The 18,498-nt window shown below is 35.0% G+C and overlaps 1 protein-coding gene across 4 annotated transcripts in view; it reads right to left on the bottom strand.

Annotated features, from left to right (window-relative positions):
• The window catches only part of NCAPG (non-SMC condensin I complex subunit G), a 46,294-nt gene that overhangs the window by 1,121 nt on the left and 26,675 nt on the right, over nucleotides 1–18,498 (bottom strand). For all 4 annotated transcript variants that reach the window (XM_067735598.1, XM_067735599.1, XM_067735601.1 and 1 more), the window contains exons 14-20: nucleotides 13,961–14,188; nucleotides 6,249–6,430; nucleotides 5,802–5,976; nucleotides 3,151–3,312; nucleotides 2,787–2,925; nucleotides 2,336–2,419; nucleotides 23–98 (exon numbers count right to left, since the gene is read on the bottom strand). In XM_067735598.1, the coding sequence (XP_067591699.1) occupies nucleotides 23–98; nucleotides 2,336–2,419; nucleotides 2,787–2,925; nucleotides 3,151–3,312; nucleotides 5,802–5,976; nucleotides 6,249–6,430; nucleotides 13,961–14,188 (1,046 nt within the window). The remainder of the gene's footprint in view (nucleotides 1–22; nucleotides 99–2,335; nucleotides 2,420–2,786; nucleotides 2,926–3,150; nucleotides 3,313–5,801; nucleotides 5,977–6,248; nucleotides 6,431–13,960; nucleotides 14,189–18,498) is intronic.

The raw sequence follows: 18,498 nt of genomic DNA, 5'->3' as shown, positions 1-18,498 counted from the left end.
ATTGCAGATGTGCATGGCATACCTTTCAGAGTCAGCCTCAGCCTCAAGAGTCTGACGTCTCCTGTTCGTTCTAGCTGAAGCTATCACTTTTCTCCGTCCTTAAAGACAGTATATAAATCATTATCAAAATCTATTATCAATTGCTCATTTTTAACCTGTTTTCTGGGCTACCCAAATCCTTTATTTTTCCCTCTTCAACACCCTTTCCTCCTAGTTCCCAGCCACCTTGATACAAATGATCAACACCATGGAGAAAAGGAACCCCAGCAAGATCAAAATTTTACTAATTTCTTTTGTAATTTCTAATAGGCAAGGGAAAAGATGGAAATTGAGTTATAGGTGGCAAATTTTGTTAAATTTATTTGGGGGAAAGAAGCATGTGAAAAATGTTATATAAAGAAAGTACCTCATAGCACAAGGTATATGGAGAACCTAATGAAAATTAAGGTTAAAAAGAGAGATTAAGCCCATAAAACAGATCCTAAATAAATAGAACTTTAATCAGTAAGGTATAGTTTATTATAAAATATTCGAACATATACATGGTCAATTCAAATGTGTGTTCTAAAACATTTCAGTATAAAAATTAAAGCCCTTTATATGCTGGGGGGTTACAAAAATTCTAGCTAGAAATTCACAAGGTTAAGCAGTGAAGTGGCCTGTGATGCTCATTTATGATAATAAAACAGCATATATAAATGAAGTTTGAGCTATTAAAAAAAAAAAGAGGTGTAGTTCTTATACCTGATTAAAAGCAATCTGATCAAAAGCAGATTATTCAGTATGATCATTTGGTTGAAATTTATATACCCTACTTATTCAAGTGAGACTTTTTCTTTCTGTTTTCTTCCAACTGTACATATTTGCTTGTAAACTTCTAATGCAGTTATACCCAAGAAAACATCCAACAATATGGGACTAATGTGAAACAGTTAGCCAGCAATTAGCATTTAAATAACTGATTGGCTACAAAACAATATTACTTTTTTCCATTTAGAAAAATATTAAGTCTACACAGAAAAGGGCCTCAAAAAATATTTTTCAAGGATTAAAATAATGGTTGGTTCATAGGTAGAATTATTAGCATTCTTTTGATTAGTTTGCTTGGATGTGTTTTCTGATTCTTCTGTAATAAGCATGCATTGCTTTTGTAATAAGAAAATAATAAAAGATTAAAAAGACCTTGAATTTCACATTTTTTTTTCTAAGTGATCCCCTAATAGTCAACATTTACTTTATTCCAGCAAATCCCCTATTGTTGGATATCCCTTTGAAAATAAATTTATGTTGGGAAAATATGAAATAAAACGGAAAACAGAAGCCCAGAAATATACTAGGAGGATAAAAGGGACAAAAATGCTTAATCATATAAAGGACAGACCACAAACAACTGATAATATAAATATAAAATCATTGTTCATCATTTGATAATAAAAATCTTAATTTAACCCAAATAGTCCTTTGCAGTATGATCTTTTGCATCATATTTCTTTCAATCAAAAGCACTTGAAGCAACACTGATGTCTTTTAGACACAAAGCAAAACCTAATATCAGCTAAAACAAATCAAAAAGAAAGTTAAGGATACTGAAGACAATGAATGATCTTTATACCTATCTAAGGAAACAAAGTATTTCACTGGATAACAAAACTGAAAAGTTTTGTTATAAGGTTAGTCAATCCAGGGGACTTCCCTGGTGGCGCAGGGGTTAAGAATCCACCCACCAATGTGGGCAACACGGGTTCAAGCCCTGGTCCAGGAATATCCCACATGCCATGGAGCAACTAAGCCCGTGTGCCACAACTACTGAGCCTGCGCTCTAGAGCCTGCAAGCCACAACTACTGAAGCTCGCGCGCCTACAGCCCATGCTCCACAACGAGAAGACACCACAATGAGAACCCCGCACACCGCAACGAAAAGTAGCCCCCACTCGACGCAACTAGAGAAAAGCCTGCACGCAGCAATGAAGACCCAATGTAGCCAAAAATAAATAAATAAATTGAAAAAAAAAAAAAAAGAATCCGCCTGCCAATGCAGGAAACACGGGTTTAATCCCTGGTCTGGGAAGATCCCACATGCCGCAGAGCAACTAAGCCCGGGCGCCACAACTACTGAGCCTGCACTCTAGAGCCTGCACACCGCAACTACTGAGCCCACACACAACTGCTGAAGCCCACATGCCTCAAGCTTGTGCTCCGCAACAAGAGAAGCCCCCACTCGCTGCAACTGGAGAAAGCCCATGTGCAGCAACGAAGAATCTAATGCAACCAAAACTAAATAATTAAATAAATAAATAAATTTATTTTAAAAAAAGCTAGTCAATCCATATATTACCTCTGTTGGTCTTTTGCTGAGTGGATTTCATTCGGGTTGCTTTTACATCCTTGACAGGAGTTATATATACTTCTTTGTTGTTTTCTATTAAAGGAAATACTACAATTATTAATGAACTAAATTAAAAGTAGCCTCATGAAATACTTTAAATGATCAAATCAAAGACAACCAGTCCCAATAGCAGCTATTGAAAATTTATCATAAATAAGTGTTCCCAAAAAATGTGAACACTGGAAAATAAGCAAACAAAACTCTTAGGAACATAGTATGCATGGTTATATGGTGAGTGAACACTTCTCAGTAATACACTTTCCTGAGGGGATTTAATTAGAAAAACTTTTCTTCCATTTCTGACATACAATCACATATATGTTAGAGGAGGAAAACAATGTATCTCAGTAAAGATGAAAAGGACAGAATCTTAAAAATACTCAGGTTAGTATGTCATTACCATCTTCACTTTGAAAAACAGCTGTAGTTGTGTTGTCATCCTGTGCCGCTACAACTTGGTCACCATGTTCTTTATTTCCTTTTTCTAACTGAGCCTTGATTTTCTCCAAAGCTCTCACACACATTCTATCTTTTACTTGCTGTAACAGAAAACTTTTTTTAATGCAGCATTTTCTAATCTTCTTTCAAAAACGCTATATACTGATAATACAACATTCTAAAAATTCTATTAAATTTATGAAGGAAATATTTACTTCAAATGAACAAAGTCACAGCATACTAATGTATGCATAAATTAATAGAATCATGTAAATTCTACTTTGATAAAAATTTATACACATTAAGAGTAACTAGAAACTACTTACCTCCAGAATCTCATTCAGCAGAACCAGAAGATCTTTAGCAAGACTGCTAGTGAGTTCTAAAGAACTCAAGGCTTTCGTATAGACCCGAATTTCTGGTGAATATGGACATGTTAGGATCTCATTGCAAATTTTTATAGCCAGATTGTCATGAACTGTCAAGGCCTGGAAAATCAAGAGAAAAATCCTTGTCAATTGAAATGGTATGATTACAATACAGTCTGACACATCTATCATTTCCAACTAATTATCTTGACATAATCCAAAATGTCTAAAACAAAATTATCATAGTCCTCCCCATGTGAGCTCCCCTTCTTGTAGAGTGGATGCCATGGTACAGGGCTCAGATCCATCTGCTTTACTACTGACCATTCATTCTCCAGGCTACCACGAGTTATGGAGGCTAAAAGTTCCCAGGTGCAGAACTGATCCAAGCTGAAGACAACGGGCTCTGCCTAAGGTCACACCTTCCCCGCAACGGTTAGTCCACATTCAATAACTGGCAGATGTACAGGTACAACAGCCTAGCCTTGTTTCAATTCTGGACAAAGCAAAGAACTATCCCAATTCTGGAACTTCTGTGAGATCAGCTGGGACCTTAAGACTGCATGACAGGGCTTCCCTGGTGGCGCAGTGGTTGAGAGTCAGCCTGCCGATGCAGGGGACACGGGTTCGTGCCCCAGTCCAGGAAGATCCCACATGCCACGGAGCGGCTAGATTCATGAGCCATGGCTACTGAGCCTGCACATCTGGAGCCTGTGCTCCGCAACAGGAGAGGCCACAACAGTGAGAGGCCCGTGTACCACAAAAAAAAAAAAAAAAAGACTGCATGACAGTTCAACTTCTTCCTCTGCCGAATCTATTTCCCTCACTCCTCCAAGATGCTGATCATGAGAGTACGCCCTAATGTCAACAGCTTCTTTGAAGTCTTCTGTCACCCACACTTAGGACCTCAGAGTTATCTTGGATTCCTCCATCTCCCTTGCCTCACACAAAGTTCGTTCTTCTAGGCTTTTCTACCCGTAATTTTTTTTCTATGTCAATTTCTACTACTTTTTTCTGTCTACTTTCTACTACTACTACTAATATTATTCTTTTTCTGTAAGCTTTTATCTCCTAATTATATCAACTTTTAACTGCCCTCTTTATTAATATTCTCTCCCTATTCCTCTTACCAATTCACCTCACCTAATGAAACTGACCACCAAATTAATCTGCCTAATAAGTAACTGTCATCCCATTAACCCTTTCATTATACCCTTTCATTATACGCCCTGCAAACAGAGTCAACTCCGAATTCCCCATCCTAATGTTCTTCCCTAAGGATCCCTGTCAGGATCCTTAGCTGACAGATTTTTTCCACAGTTCCCCAACATGACTTGTACTACCAGCTACATTTAATCACCTTTACTAAAAGTCTTTCTCTCTATCCAAACCACTCCCCAAATCCCAACAAGGTCTAAGTGAATTTTACTCAATGAGATTTAAAACTAGTAATGCTGTACTCATCACCCATACCACATGAAACCTGCCATCTTCTAAAGCGCTAAAGCACTTAGTAGCTATATCACTGACCCTTACTATATTTTGCCTTAATATCCATTGTAATCTTCTTTCCAATAACATGTAACATAGTAACTCAAATGAAGTATGCAGTCACTAAGTAACAAAACAGAAGACCAATATTTTCAACTTAATCAGCTGGCATCTGAAATAATTAACACATTAATTTTCAATATGGTGAATGTTTGATCAAATGATATTAAAGGGTTAAAAACCAGCTACATGTAATTTGTGGGAGAGTATGCACTTACTATATCTTCTTTGAATTAAAAACAAAACTAAGCCTGAGGTGAGTTTCAATCTTTGAATTCTCCTTCCTTGTATCAGAAACAGAGCAGGTAAGCCAACAACTGAGGACTCAATGAGTCCTACATAACAGGTCATTATTCAGAATGATTAACAGCCAGAACTAGGTGGGGAGGGGGTAGTAAGGATGATGAATTTTCGGTAACTTCTTTTCAGTAGCAAAAATGTTAGCACTGATTACTTCTATTTTTATATGATTATCTCCCCATTTCCCAAAAGATTTTTTAAAAAATTATAATTGATCTACAATATTATATTAGTTTCAGGTGCACAAGAGAGTGATTCAATATTTTTATAGATTATACTCCATTTCAAGTTATTATAAAAAAATGGCTACATTTCCCTGTGCTGTACAGTAATCCTTGTACAGTAATCCTTGTAGTTTATTTTATACATAGTAGTTTATGTCTCTTAATCTCCTATCTCTATCTTGTCCCTCTCCCCTCCCCTTCCCTACTAGTAACCACTAGTTTGTCCTCTATAACTGTGTGTCTGTTTTGTTATATTCATTCATTTGTTTTACTTTTTAGGGTTTGCATGTAAGTGATAACAGAGTATTTGTCTTTCTCTGACTTACTTCACAAAGCATAATACCCTCTAGGTCCACCCACATAGTTGCAAAAGATCTTTTTCTTGCTTTGTGTTATGTGCTACCATATAAACTAGAAATCTCAAGATCTATATGTAGCTTCTCACTATTTCAAAGAATCTGTGAGAGGGGTTATTTTACCAAAGCATGCTAGTTACCATCCCTAGACCATCCACAGGCTAACATACTCACCTACCTGATAATCTTGGGAATTCTTGGCCTGAGGATTTAATCCACTTGGTCTTGTCAAATCTACAAGTAACTCAGCAACATTAGTGATGTCTATTTCAGCTAAAGGAGAAGATGCAGGGGCATTGGCCAGTATTTGTAGAGTTGGAAGAAAGGCTTCTTCAAAACATTCCTGGTTAGTCCTATTGAAAAACAATTTGAGGTATGCTGGCAAAGAAAAAACATGATTCTTTAAAAAGCAGCAACAACATTATATATTAAATGCACCCCACCAAGATAGAGTACATATTCATCTAGGAAAGAGCCAAATGATTCAGGTAGATAGAATCTAAGTAAGTTCTTCACTTACCACTGAAGAAAAAGAACATTAACAACAAAATACTATAGATATGACTCATAGGGAGCCTGAATTTAACTTCAAGTTAGATTTTGATTTATCGATATGACTAAATACCTGCTTGCATAAGCAAACATTGGGAAGAACACGCCTAGGCAATGTCGAAGTCGAACATCCTCTTCAGTCACAGGATTGTACCATAACAAGACAAGACGAGAAAGAATCCTGCTGCTGACCAAAAGCCCAGAGAACATCAGCTTGGCTAGTCCTTCTGCAGCTCCTGTCCTGAGTTCAGACACCTATTAAAAATGACTTTCATTTAAAAGAAATTTTTTATTTGTATTTCCTTTTTAAGCCTTACATTGTAGCCCAAAATAAGTATTTGTATATAAACTATCCAAAATCATTCCTGTTATTATGAATTATTTTAAAGGCATATAAAAAGATTTTGTTTTTTCCTTTTAGGTTAAGGCTATGTGACAAATTATTAGTCTAGCTATGAAAACTTCAATTCCTTTTAAACTCTTTAGAAAAACCAAAAGATCTTATAATATTGTGAAACCAGAAATCAAAACTATATGTATTAAACACTTATCATGGTGCTAAGATATAGAAAACCTTCAGTAATGGTCTCTGCCATCAGAGGTGCCTATAAATGAAAGCTCCAGAGGTGGGTGTGGCAATGTGTGTGAATAATAGGTAAAATGTGAATAGAACGTGTACAAGTAGAAAAAGGCATTCCTAGAAAGAGAAACCAAAACAAACCTAGAGAAGAAAATGGAAAAGATGTAGTGGTATTCAAATGCAGGTACAGGTATAAGAGTAGTAATTAAAAATATTGGTTATTGAGCCTGAATTAAATTCAAGCCTCTGACACTTCCTAGCTGCATGATCTGATCCTGTGCATATTACTTAACTTCTTTGTGCCTCACTTTTTCCATATACAAAAAAAAAGGGATAATAAAACTACTTATCAAAAAACACAAAGAAATAATACATGTAAAGCTCTAAGGAGTGCTATCTACACAGTAAATCCTCAACAAATGTCAGTGATTATTATTATTGATGGAAAGTAAGTTTGCTCAGTGATCAGATTAGAGAGACCTCGAAAATTAGGTAAAGAAATATGGTTGAAGATTTTTGAAAGGGTAGGGAGATAAGATTTGAATGAGATTTCAGGAAAATTATCTAGACAGGCCATAATCTGGGAATGAAAGACAAGTCTAAACTAGAGGGGACAGGAGGAAAAACAGAGGAATGAGCAGATACAAGAACTATTTCAGAAATTTTTCAAAACTCAAAAATAAGAAGAAAAATGTAGAGGTTGATAAGATTAATAAGTGCCAGGGTACTGGCATGTGCTTTCCACATACAAACTCATTTAGGGCTCACAACAACCATGAGAGCAGAGACTTTGTTCCACTCAGCATTGAACTCTCAAGAGCATATAATGACTGGCACATAAATAGCTCTCAAATATTTGTTGACTAAATTAAAGAATTATCCCACTGAATAGGCATCATTATTTCCATTTTAAAGATAAGGAAACAGGACAGAGACAGTAAATACCTTATTGAAGATTCACAGACATTACCAGAACACAAATCTTTAAGTCTCCAACTCCAAAGGCTGCATGCCCTCTGTCTTTTAAAAAATTTCTAATATGGGAATTTTAATTGGGACAGGACTGCAAGTCTTTAAAGCATGTGAAAAACTATTATTTATGGTCCAGAGGACAGTCAAGGAAGTCAAGATTTTTTAGTGTTTATGACAAAAATAAAATCAAAGCCACAGAATCTAGTTTAGCCAAAAGAAGATTAAAGTACCTGCACTATTTAAAAAAACAAAAACCATTCATCTACTGTCAAACAGTTTTCATGTGCAACAGTTTTCCATCTATGCAATGTCAGCAAGCCCACAGCACTGGACAACTGCCAATGAGAAGTCAGTCTATCACTTGGCTAATAACTCAAAATTTAAGAAAATACTGATACAATTATACTCCAATAAAGAAAAAAGAAAATACTGATAAGGAAGGACTTATTTCCACTATTCTGCAGTCCAAATGTGAAGTAAAAAACTGTTACAATACACAAAAGACATTAAATATTGATTTTAAAAAGGTCAATCCATCAAAGAGATAATTATAAACATATACACAACAAACAACAGAGCCCCAAAATATATGAACATACACTGACAGAATTGCAGGGAGAAATAGACAGCTCTATAATAATAACTGAAGACTTCAATACTCCACTTTCTGTAATAGATAGAACAACTAGACAGACCAATAAGGAAATAGAGGACTTGAACACCACCATAAATGAACTAGAACTACCAAACATATAGAACACTCCACCCCAAAATAGCAGACTACACGTTCTTCAGGTGCACATGGAACATTCTCAAGAACAGAGGCTATATTAGGCCCAAAACAAGTCTTAATAAATTCATAAAGAATGACATTATACAAAATATCTTCTCCAACTACAATGGAATACACCTGAAAAGCAACAAGAGACGAAAACTGTAAAATTCACAAGTCTGTAAATTAAACAATACACTCTTCGTACACACCAAAGGTCAAAGAAGTCATCAAAATGGAAATTAGAAAATAATTAGATGGGGGCTTCCCTGGTGGTGCAATGGTTAAGAATCCGCCTGTCAATGCTGGGGACATGGGTTCGAGCCCTGGTCTGGGAAGATCCCACATGCCACAGAGCAACTAAGCCTGTGTGCCACAACTACTGAGCCTGCACTCTAGAGCCCATAAGCCACAACTACTGAGCCTGCAAGCTAAAACTACTGAAGCATGCGTGCCTAGAGCCCGAGCTTGCAACAAGAGAAGACACCACAATGAGAAGCCCGCGTACCACAACGAAGAGTAGCCCCCGCTCGCTGCATCTAGAGAAAGCCTGAGCACAATAACAAAGACCCAAAGCAGCCAAAAAAAAAAAAAAGAAAATAATTAGATGAATAAAAATGAAAATGCAACAAACAAAAACTTATGGTGTGCATCGAAAACAGTGTTCAGAGGGAAATTTATAGCAGTAAATGCCTACATTTAAAAAAAAAATCTCAAATCAATAACTTTACACTTTAAAGAACTAAAAAAGAGATAGAAAATCGGGGGTGGGCCGGAGAGAATCAATGAAACCAGAAGTTGGTTCTTTGAAAAGATGAACACAATTGAAAAACCTTGAGTTAGACTAACAAAGAAAAAAAGAAGATGCAAACAACTAAAATCAGAAATAAAAGCAGCAACATTACAACTGACCTTACAGAAATAAAAAGGATTATAAACGAATAATAAGAACTGAATACCAACAAATTAAACAACCTAGATGAAATGAACCAGTTCCTAGAAACACACAAATTACAAAAATAGACTCAAGAAGAAACAGAAAATCTGAACAGACCTATAACAATAAACAGATTGAATAAGGAAATTAGAAACCTCTCCAAAAGAAAAGTCCAAGACCAGATGTGTTCACTAGTAAATTCTACCAAATATTTAAAGAAGACTTGACACCAATCTTTCTCAAAGTCTTCGAAAACAATAGAAGAGGAGAAAACAACTCCTATCTCAGTTTATGAGGTCAGTATTACACTGATGCCAAAGGCAGACAAAGACCAATACAAGGAAACTACAGACCAATTTCCCGTATGAATACAGATGTAAAAATCTTTAATAAATTACTAGCAAATGGAATCCAACAACATATTAAAAAGATTATACACCATAACCAAGTGGGATTTATCCAAGGAATGCAAGGGTGGTTCAACATAAGAAAATCAAGCAATGTAATGTACCATAGCAATTAAAAAAAAAAATCATGGGCTTCCCTGGTGGCACAGTGGTTGAGAGTCCGCCTGCCAATACAGGGGACACAGGTTCGTGCCCCGGTCTGGGAAGATCCCACATGCCACGGAGCGGCTAGGCCTGTGAGCCATGGCCGCTGAGCCTGCACATCCGGAGCCTGTGCTCCGCAACGGGAGAGGCCACAACAGGGAGAGGCCACAACAGTGAGAGGCCCGCGTACGGCAAAAAAAATAATAATAATAATCATTTCAATTGATGTAGAAAAACCATTTGACAAAATTAAACATGCTTTTATGACTGGAAAAAAAAAACACAGAAGATAACTTCTACATCATACTCAATGGTTAAAGACTGAAAACTTTCCCCCTAAGATCAGAAACAAGACAAGGATGCCTGCTTTAACCACTGCTATTCAAGATTGTACAGCAAGTTCTAGCCAGAGAAATTAGGCAAGAAAAACAAATAAAAGACATTCAAATTGCAAAGGAAGAATTAAAACTGTCTCTTCACAGATGACTTGGTCTTATAGAAAAAATCCCAAAGAATACACACACACACACACGGAAACTATTGTACAAGAGCTAACAAATGAATGCAGCCAAGTTGCAGGATATGAAATCAAATCCACACACAAAACAGTTGAGTTTCTATACAACAAGAATGAACAATCCAAAAAAGGAAATTAAGAAAACAATTCCATTTACAATAGCAACCAAAATAAAATATATAGGAATAAATTTCATCAAGGAAGTAAAAAACATGTACCCTGAAAACTATATACCATTTCTGAAAGAAATTAAAAATGACCTAAATAAATGTAAAGATATTCTAGTTCATGGATTGGAAAACATAACATTAAGATGGCAATACTGCCCAATGCAATCTACATATTCAATGCAATCCCTATCAAAATTCCAATAGACTTTTTTCCAGAAATGGAAAAGCCAATCCTCAAATTCATAAGGAACTGCAAGATACCCCAAATAGCCAAGACAATACTGAAAATAAAGAACCAAAGTTGGAAAACTCAACTTCCTGATTTCAAAACTTACTATGAAGTTACATGAATCAAAACAGTCAGGTAATGGCACAAGGGTGGACACAAACAATGGAAAAGAATTGAGAGTCTAGAAATAAACCCATATTCCTATGATCAATTGATTCTCTCACCCTCCACAATGGTGCTAAAACAATTCAATAGGAAAAGAATAGTCTCTTCAACTAACGGTGCTCAGACAACTGGATGTCCACAGGCAAACCAATGAAGTTGGACCTCTACCTCACACCATGTACAAATATTAGCTGAAAATGCACCAATCCACCTAAATTAAAAGCTAAAGGAGTAAAACTTTTAGAAGAAAACAGAGATAAATTTTCATGACTTTTGATTTGGCAATGTATTCTTAGATATAACACCAAAAGCACAAGCAGCAAAAGGAAAGATAAATTAGTCTTCATCAAAATTTAAAACTTTTTAAAAATCTAAGGACATTATTAACAAACTGAAAAGACAACCTATAGGAGAAAATATCCACATATCAGTTATCTGATAAGGATCTACTACCCAGAATATATAAAGAATTCAGAAGGACACCCCAATTTAAAAATGAGCAAAGGATTTGAATACATATTTCTCCAAACAAGGTATACAAATAGCCAAAAAGCACATGTAGATACTCATCATTAGTTATTAGGGAAAGGCAATTCAAAACAAGATGGCTAAAATTTTTACTAACAATTTTTTCTTATTAATAAAACAAAATTATTTTAAAATAACAAGTGTTGATAAGGATGGAACCCTGTTCTTTGTTGGTGGGAATGTAAAATGGTTCAGCTGCTATGGAAAACAGTTTGGCAAGTCCTCAAAAAGTTAAAGAAATTACCACATGAAACACCTACAAAAAACAGGATAGTCAGCTCCTTAACATAGGTAACAAAAGCAAAAATAAACACATGGGACTATATCAAACTGAAAACCTTCTGCACAGCAAAGGAAACTATCAACAAAATGAAAAAGCAACCTATGGAATGGGAGAAAATATTTGCAAATTATATATCTGATAAGGGATTAATATCCAAAATTATATATAAAGAATTCATATAACACAATAGCAAAAAGCAAATAATTTGATTAAAAAATGGTCAGAGGAATTGATAAACATTTTTCCAAAGAAGACATACAAATGGCTGACAGATACATGAAAAGCTGCTCAATATCACTAATCATCAGGGAAACGCAAATCAATACTACAATGAGATATCACCTCACACTGTTAGAATGGCTTTATCAAAAAGACACGAGAAGTGTTGGTAAGGATGTGGAGAAAAGGGAACCTTAGTGCAGTGTTGGTGGGAATGTAAACTGGTACAGTCATTTTGGAAGGCAGAATGAAGTTCCTCAAAAAATTAAAAACACAATCCAATTTGGGTGTATATATCCAAAGGAAATGAAAATAGAATCTCAAAGAGATATCTGCATGCCCATGTTCATTGCAGCATTATTTACAAGAGCTAAGATATGGAAACAACCCACGTATCAATCAATGAATGAATAAAGAAGATGTGAGATATATAATGCAATATTATTCAGCCATAAAAGGAAGGAAATCCTGCCATTTGCAACAACAGGGGTAGACCCTGAGAACATTATGCTAAGTGAAATAGCCTGACAAAGACAGAAGACAAATACTGCATGATATGACATATGCAGAATCTTTTTAAAAGTCAAACTCATAGAAACAGAGTAGAAAAAATGGTTGCCACAGACTGGTGGGTGGGTGAAATATGGAAAAGGGTATACTATCAGTTCTATTATACCTAAAAAAAAAAAAAAGAAAAGAAAAAAAAGAATAAGTTCTAGACACCAAATGTAAAACATGGTGACTAGCTGATAACACTACTGTATTACTGAAATTTGCTGAGAGAACTTAAATGTTCTCACTCAAAAAAAAAAAAAAAAAGATAAATATGTGAGGATGTATTAATTAACTAGTTGGGATAGGGATCAGGGGTAAAATCCTAAAAACAACAAAAAAGGATTAATATATGACCTAGTAACCCCACTTCTAGAAATATACCCCAAAGAATTGAAAATAGCTACTCAGACAAATACATCTTCATAGCAGCACTATTCACAATAGCCAAAAGGTGGAAACAGCCCAAATATCTTTCAATGGATGAATGGCTAAACAAATTCTGGTATATACATAAAATGGAATATTATTCTGCCATAAGAAGGCTTGTGATATAAGCCACAACAGTCTTGAAAACAAGCTAAGTGAAAGAAAGCAGACACAAAGCCACATATTTTCTGATTCCATTTATAGGAAATATCCAGAAGAGTTACATCCATAGAGACAAAATGCAAATTGGTAGTTGTTAGGGGCTGGTGGTAGGGGAAATAGGGAGCAACTGCTTAATGGGTAGTTTCCTTTTGGGATAATGAAAATGTTTTAAAAATCAGAGGCAGTGGTTACACTATATTTTTAATGTACTAAATGTCAATGAATTGTTCACTCTAAAATTGTTAATGTAATGTCAATTTCACCTCAACAAAAAAATATAAAAATTTTATAATTTAAATGTTTACATATGCTATAAAAATGTAGTTCATGAGTACCCTAAGGAAAGAGATCTAATCCCATATCATATCTTACAACTTCTACCCACCCAATGTAAGATTATTTTAAATTATTTCTTAAGACCCTTGGGGGGGAAACTTGTAAGTCACAGATCACAAAGACAGAGAAAAAAGATGAAAAAATAACCCCCCCCAACAGTCATTTCATTTTTGTTTACACTTCAATTCTCTACACAATGTAATTTGATAGTGAGAAATTAGATATATTAGAAGTGAAAGTAGGATTTAATTATAATATTCAAAAGGCAAATTTAAAAAAAATGTTAGCCAAGTTTAAACTTCAGCCTAAAAACTACAAAGAGGATAAACATATATATGCTGACAATTACATTTCACAATAATAGGGCTATGATTATTTCTTACCTCGCTATCTAAAAAATCAGAAAGTAGTTTTAGAACATTCTTGGCTGTATCAGCCTCTTCTTCAGATTCTTTTGACTCTTGCTCTTCATTACTGTTTACTTCTGCACCTTCACTTTGAATAGCTTTGATTTTTTTCGTTTTAAATGGTTGAAATCCAAATGCCATCAGTTGGTCAAAGATTGCCTTTAAAGCACTTATTTTTATTGTCACATCATCAATTTGCAAAACCTAAATCGAAACATGCCCCACCAAAAGCAAATTAGGTATATTTTTATTGTTTATGCTACATAAAATTAACATATATCTTATTATTAATCGAACTGCAACAACAGTGTCAAGTCTATATAAATATTTTTTAAAACTTAAAAGTTTATTTTAGTTATTTTTTTATTTATACCATGACATTTTATATTTCCTTCAGAAAAATTCTGTCTTCAGTCAAAAAAAATCCCTGAAGTCAAGCTGAATTATATTATTTGTTCCTTTTATATACAAAAAAGTATATGTTTAACTATGATTTTATTATTTTTTTAAGATCTAGAAAAACTGTTCAATATATTGCAATTGTTTGGGGCCATCTATCAAGATAAAAACATTACATTCTAACCAATGAAAAGCATTCATTGGAACATCAATACTCTTCTAGGTTATCAAGTTTCATTAAAGAAATTTTTCTTATTAGCTCAATAAATTCAGATTTCATTAATAGTGAATTCAGTTTTCATTGAACTGGACTTCTTTATAAAAGGAAGTGAACCATAAAACCCAGCAGTTTCTATGAGCCTATCCTGAATCCATAAAACCCAGCAGCTTGTATGAATCTATCCTGACTTAAGAAAACCAAATTCTTACATACCAAATTTCAAAGCCATGAAAAAAATAGAGCTGAATATTTCTACTATGAAAAGATTTACTATATTTTTTAATACACTTAAATTTTGGTCACTGATAAGCTACTTGGCTATACAGCTTAGCCCACAGAATGAAGAAAAATCACCCACAAGTTGGTCAAATGAATGAATCGAGAAAAATGGCTCAAAATTACAAAACTTTGAAGGAAATTTCAAGACACATCTATTACATACTTTCTTATGGCAAGACTTGCAAATCTGCCAAAGCCAAATGCTTATTTATAAGAATGTACTGTCATGACTATTCACTACAAATTCTAAACATGCTACTCTCAACAGCATCTTGGTTTTCCTTGTCCTTCTCAGTCCCTCACTGGCTAGCAATAGCTCTCAATATTGGATATTTATTTAAGATTTCTAAATGAAATAATTTCCCTCTCCTGCCTTTCTAACAAGTGTGGATATATTTCTTAAGTCAACTTCTATTACTAAAACTTGATTAAAAAAAAAACTGATTTCTTACTCCCCCAAAATACTGCTCTTTTCCCTTAATCTAAAATCTTCCAATGATAGCTCTGAAAATACCTTTATAAAGATAAATAATTGAATCTACTCAGTGGTTAAATTCTTTTGATTGCGAACCCCTTTGAGGACCTAATAAGAGCCCACCTCAAAATAACAGTCAAAATATAGGCAAAATTCCACAAACAATTTATTTTACTGCATTTGTATCTGGTATCATTCACATTTTTTTTTTTTTTTTTTTTTGTGGTACGCGGGCCTCTCACTGTTGTGGCCTCTCCCGTTGTGGAGCACAGGCTCCGGACGCGCAGGCTCAGCGGCCATGGCTCACAGGCCTAACCGCTTCGCGGCATGTGGGATCTTCCCAGACCAGGGCACAAACCCGTGTCCCCTGCATTGGCAGGCGGACTCTCAACCACTGTGCCACCAGGAAAGCCCCTAAACTTTCATTTTTAAAAATTTTAATTCTATGACAAGGCTGCTATTAACTGTTTTGATTTGAAATTAAGGTAAAATTATGGAATGGTCTTGATAAGAAACATTCATTTATTTTTCACATGAACTTGATTTTGACAATTCTTTTTCACTACAGAAAATTATATAGGAGCAAACAGTATCAAGGCTCCTATAGCTCCGTCAAATGCGGTATGAGTTAGTATTAAATAGCTTCCTAATGCTCCAGGACACTTGTAAGCATTAAATTCATATTAATTTCTTCTGTCTGAAATGACCAAAACACTTATTATTGATGTTATGTCAGCAAAAATTAAAAGGATCAAAATCCACATTTCATCTTTAAAAGTCAAGTGAATTTATGTGTCTTTGGAAAGAGTTCTATGGTATTTCTTTTGCTGCAGTACTAGAAATTTTATATAGTTGTCTAACTCTAATCTCCTCTACTTGAAAACAACAACTTCTCAATACAATTTTTCAGAAGTACTCATAATGGTATATAGGGTATCTTAATGAACATTTTACCTCATTTGTAGAGTAAAAAGCGCTATACTTAATAAGCTAGACATAAATGAACCCTTCACTATCAAATTTTCTAGTAAGATTTTTCTTCCACTTAAATAAAAAGTAATGACCAGGGGTCAATCTAGCATTTAATGACCCATCCTCTAGAAAACCAGGAAATTGAAATAGAGAACTTACTGGTTTAATTTCTTAGCAAAACCTCTTTGAAAATGTAGTATTTTATTTCCTGGGCACCTATAAAGCCAATAGATTTCAAAATAGTAAACAAGACTCCCTTTAGAATTACTACCAGAATCACTCATGCCAGTACCTGCTGATATAAATAGTAATGACTTTGTATAACACAGGGAGATTCATTCATTCATCCTGGAGCAAAACCAGATGTATGGCCAAGCACTATAAATGATTCATCTGGACAAAGTACCAAGATTTTTCTTCCAGTTTCTTTGAAAAGAAACTGTACACCATTTTAAAGATAATACTTGACATTCTAAGTTTCCAAAAGGATCTCACAATAATAGAAATTTTTCTCTGATAACAAGCATGGGATGATAAATATAAACAAAGCACTGTCAGGAATTTAATCCTTGCACATTAAATGAACTGATTAGATGTCAAGTACTCCAAAAAAGGAAATTACAACAAAATGAAATTTCTGAGGACTGCCTTTTGACAAAAGTATGGTTTAATTTTCTTCCTTTGATACAAGTCACAAACAGTTTGACCATTTCCAGAACACATGACTTCCCCAATTTCTCCCTAATTGTATGTTTTCTTTTTCTTGGCAATGTCATATGCAACATTAAAGGATGCTTCAAGATAAGGATTTTATGTTGGGGGAAAATTCAACTATTGGTTGAGTCTTTTAATATAATCTTCATAAAAATGATAATCCATGTTGTCATGTGTTATTTTCATGTTGAACATGCAAAGCACTCCCATTCACCTGTTGGCAAGCAATTTGCACTAAAATTCCTTGCAGCTTTTTTATCCCATTACGTTTGACAACACCAAGAGGCTACATGAATCACACTGTCTTTTTACAGGGGGAGGTGGAGGGAAGTATATTTTCCAAATAAAACTAGGCCCAAAAATGTTAAAAACATGTCCAAAGGAGTTAAAAAGTCAAATGCATTCTACTGATACACTAGACTTAATCCCTTCTTGTCTACTCAGTAGCACTCTAGCAACTGCCCTCTCTTCCCTATATTGTTTTTTTCCTTTCAAATGGGTCATTGTCATTAGGATTCAAACAGGCTGTAATTTTCTCCATCCTAAAATAATTCAAACCAAACCAAAAACTCTTTTTACCCCATATCCTCTCTTGCTACCACTCCATTTCTCCATTACTCCTAACAAAATAAAATCTTGAAAGAGTAGTATACACTGGCTGTCTCCAATTCCTCTCCCATAATTCTCTTTGGACTACTCCAACAGGCTTTGCCCTGTGCATAAACTAAGGCACATGAAAGTCACCAAACACTTCCTTACTTGCCAAAAATGGTCAACAATGAATCCTTACTAACCTGTCACCAGCATTAGACAGTTAGGTCACCCTGGCCTCTCTAAAATACCATCTTCACTTGCCTTCTAGGACATCACACTCTCCCCTAACTATCTACTTCACCTTGGTCTTTACTGGTTCCTTTTCATCTCTCTTACCTTAAATGTTACCTGAGGCTTAGGGAACTATAAAGTTGAGATCTCCTCTCCAACTATACTCATTTGTCAGGTAACATCCAGTTTCTAGGCATTGGATACTATTATAGAATAAAGACTTCCAGATTCCTCTCCCCAGCCTGGGCCTCTCTCCTATCTCCAAACCCACTTAAAAATGCCTATTCAATATATCCACTTGTACCTCAAACTTCAAACTTACCATGTCCAAAACTGAACTCCTTACCTCACCTATCTGCCGTAAAACCTGTTATTCTGTTTTCCCCATCACAGGAAAGGGCAATTCCATCTTTCCAGTTATTCTGGCCAAAATCCTGTTTTCTTCCACTTCTTTCTCTCACACGCCACATCAAATTTATCAGCAAATTCTATAGACATTGTCTTCAAACTTAAATTACCATCACTTCTCATGACCCCAATAATCACAACACTGGTCCAGGTCATCATCACCTCTTTCCTGGATTATTGCAATAGCTTCCTTATGAGTATCCTTCCTTCCATACTGTATCC

Source organism: Pseudorca crassidens, chromosome 4, assembly GCF_039906515.1.
Source record: "Pseudorca crassidens isolate mPseCra1 chromosome 4, mPseCra1.hap1, whole genome shotgun sequence".
Classification (NCBI taxonomy): Eukaryota; Metazoa; Chordata; class Mammalia; order Artiodactyla; family Delphinidae; genus Pseudorca; species Pseudorca crassidens.
The sequence above is the reverse complement of the archived record's forward strand: the minus strand, read 5'-3'. Positions and strand labels throughout refer to the sequence as shown.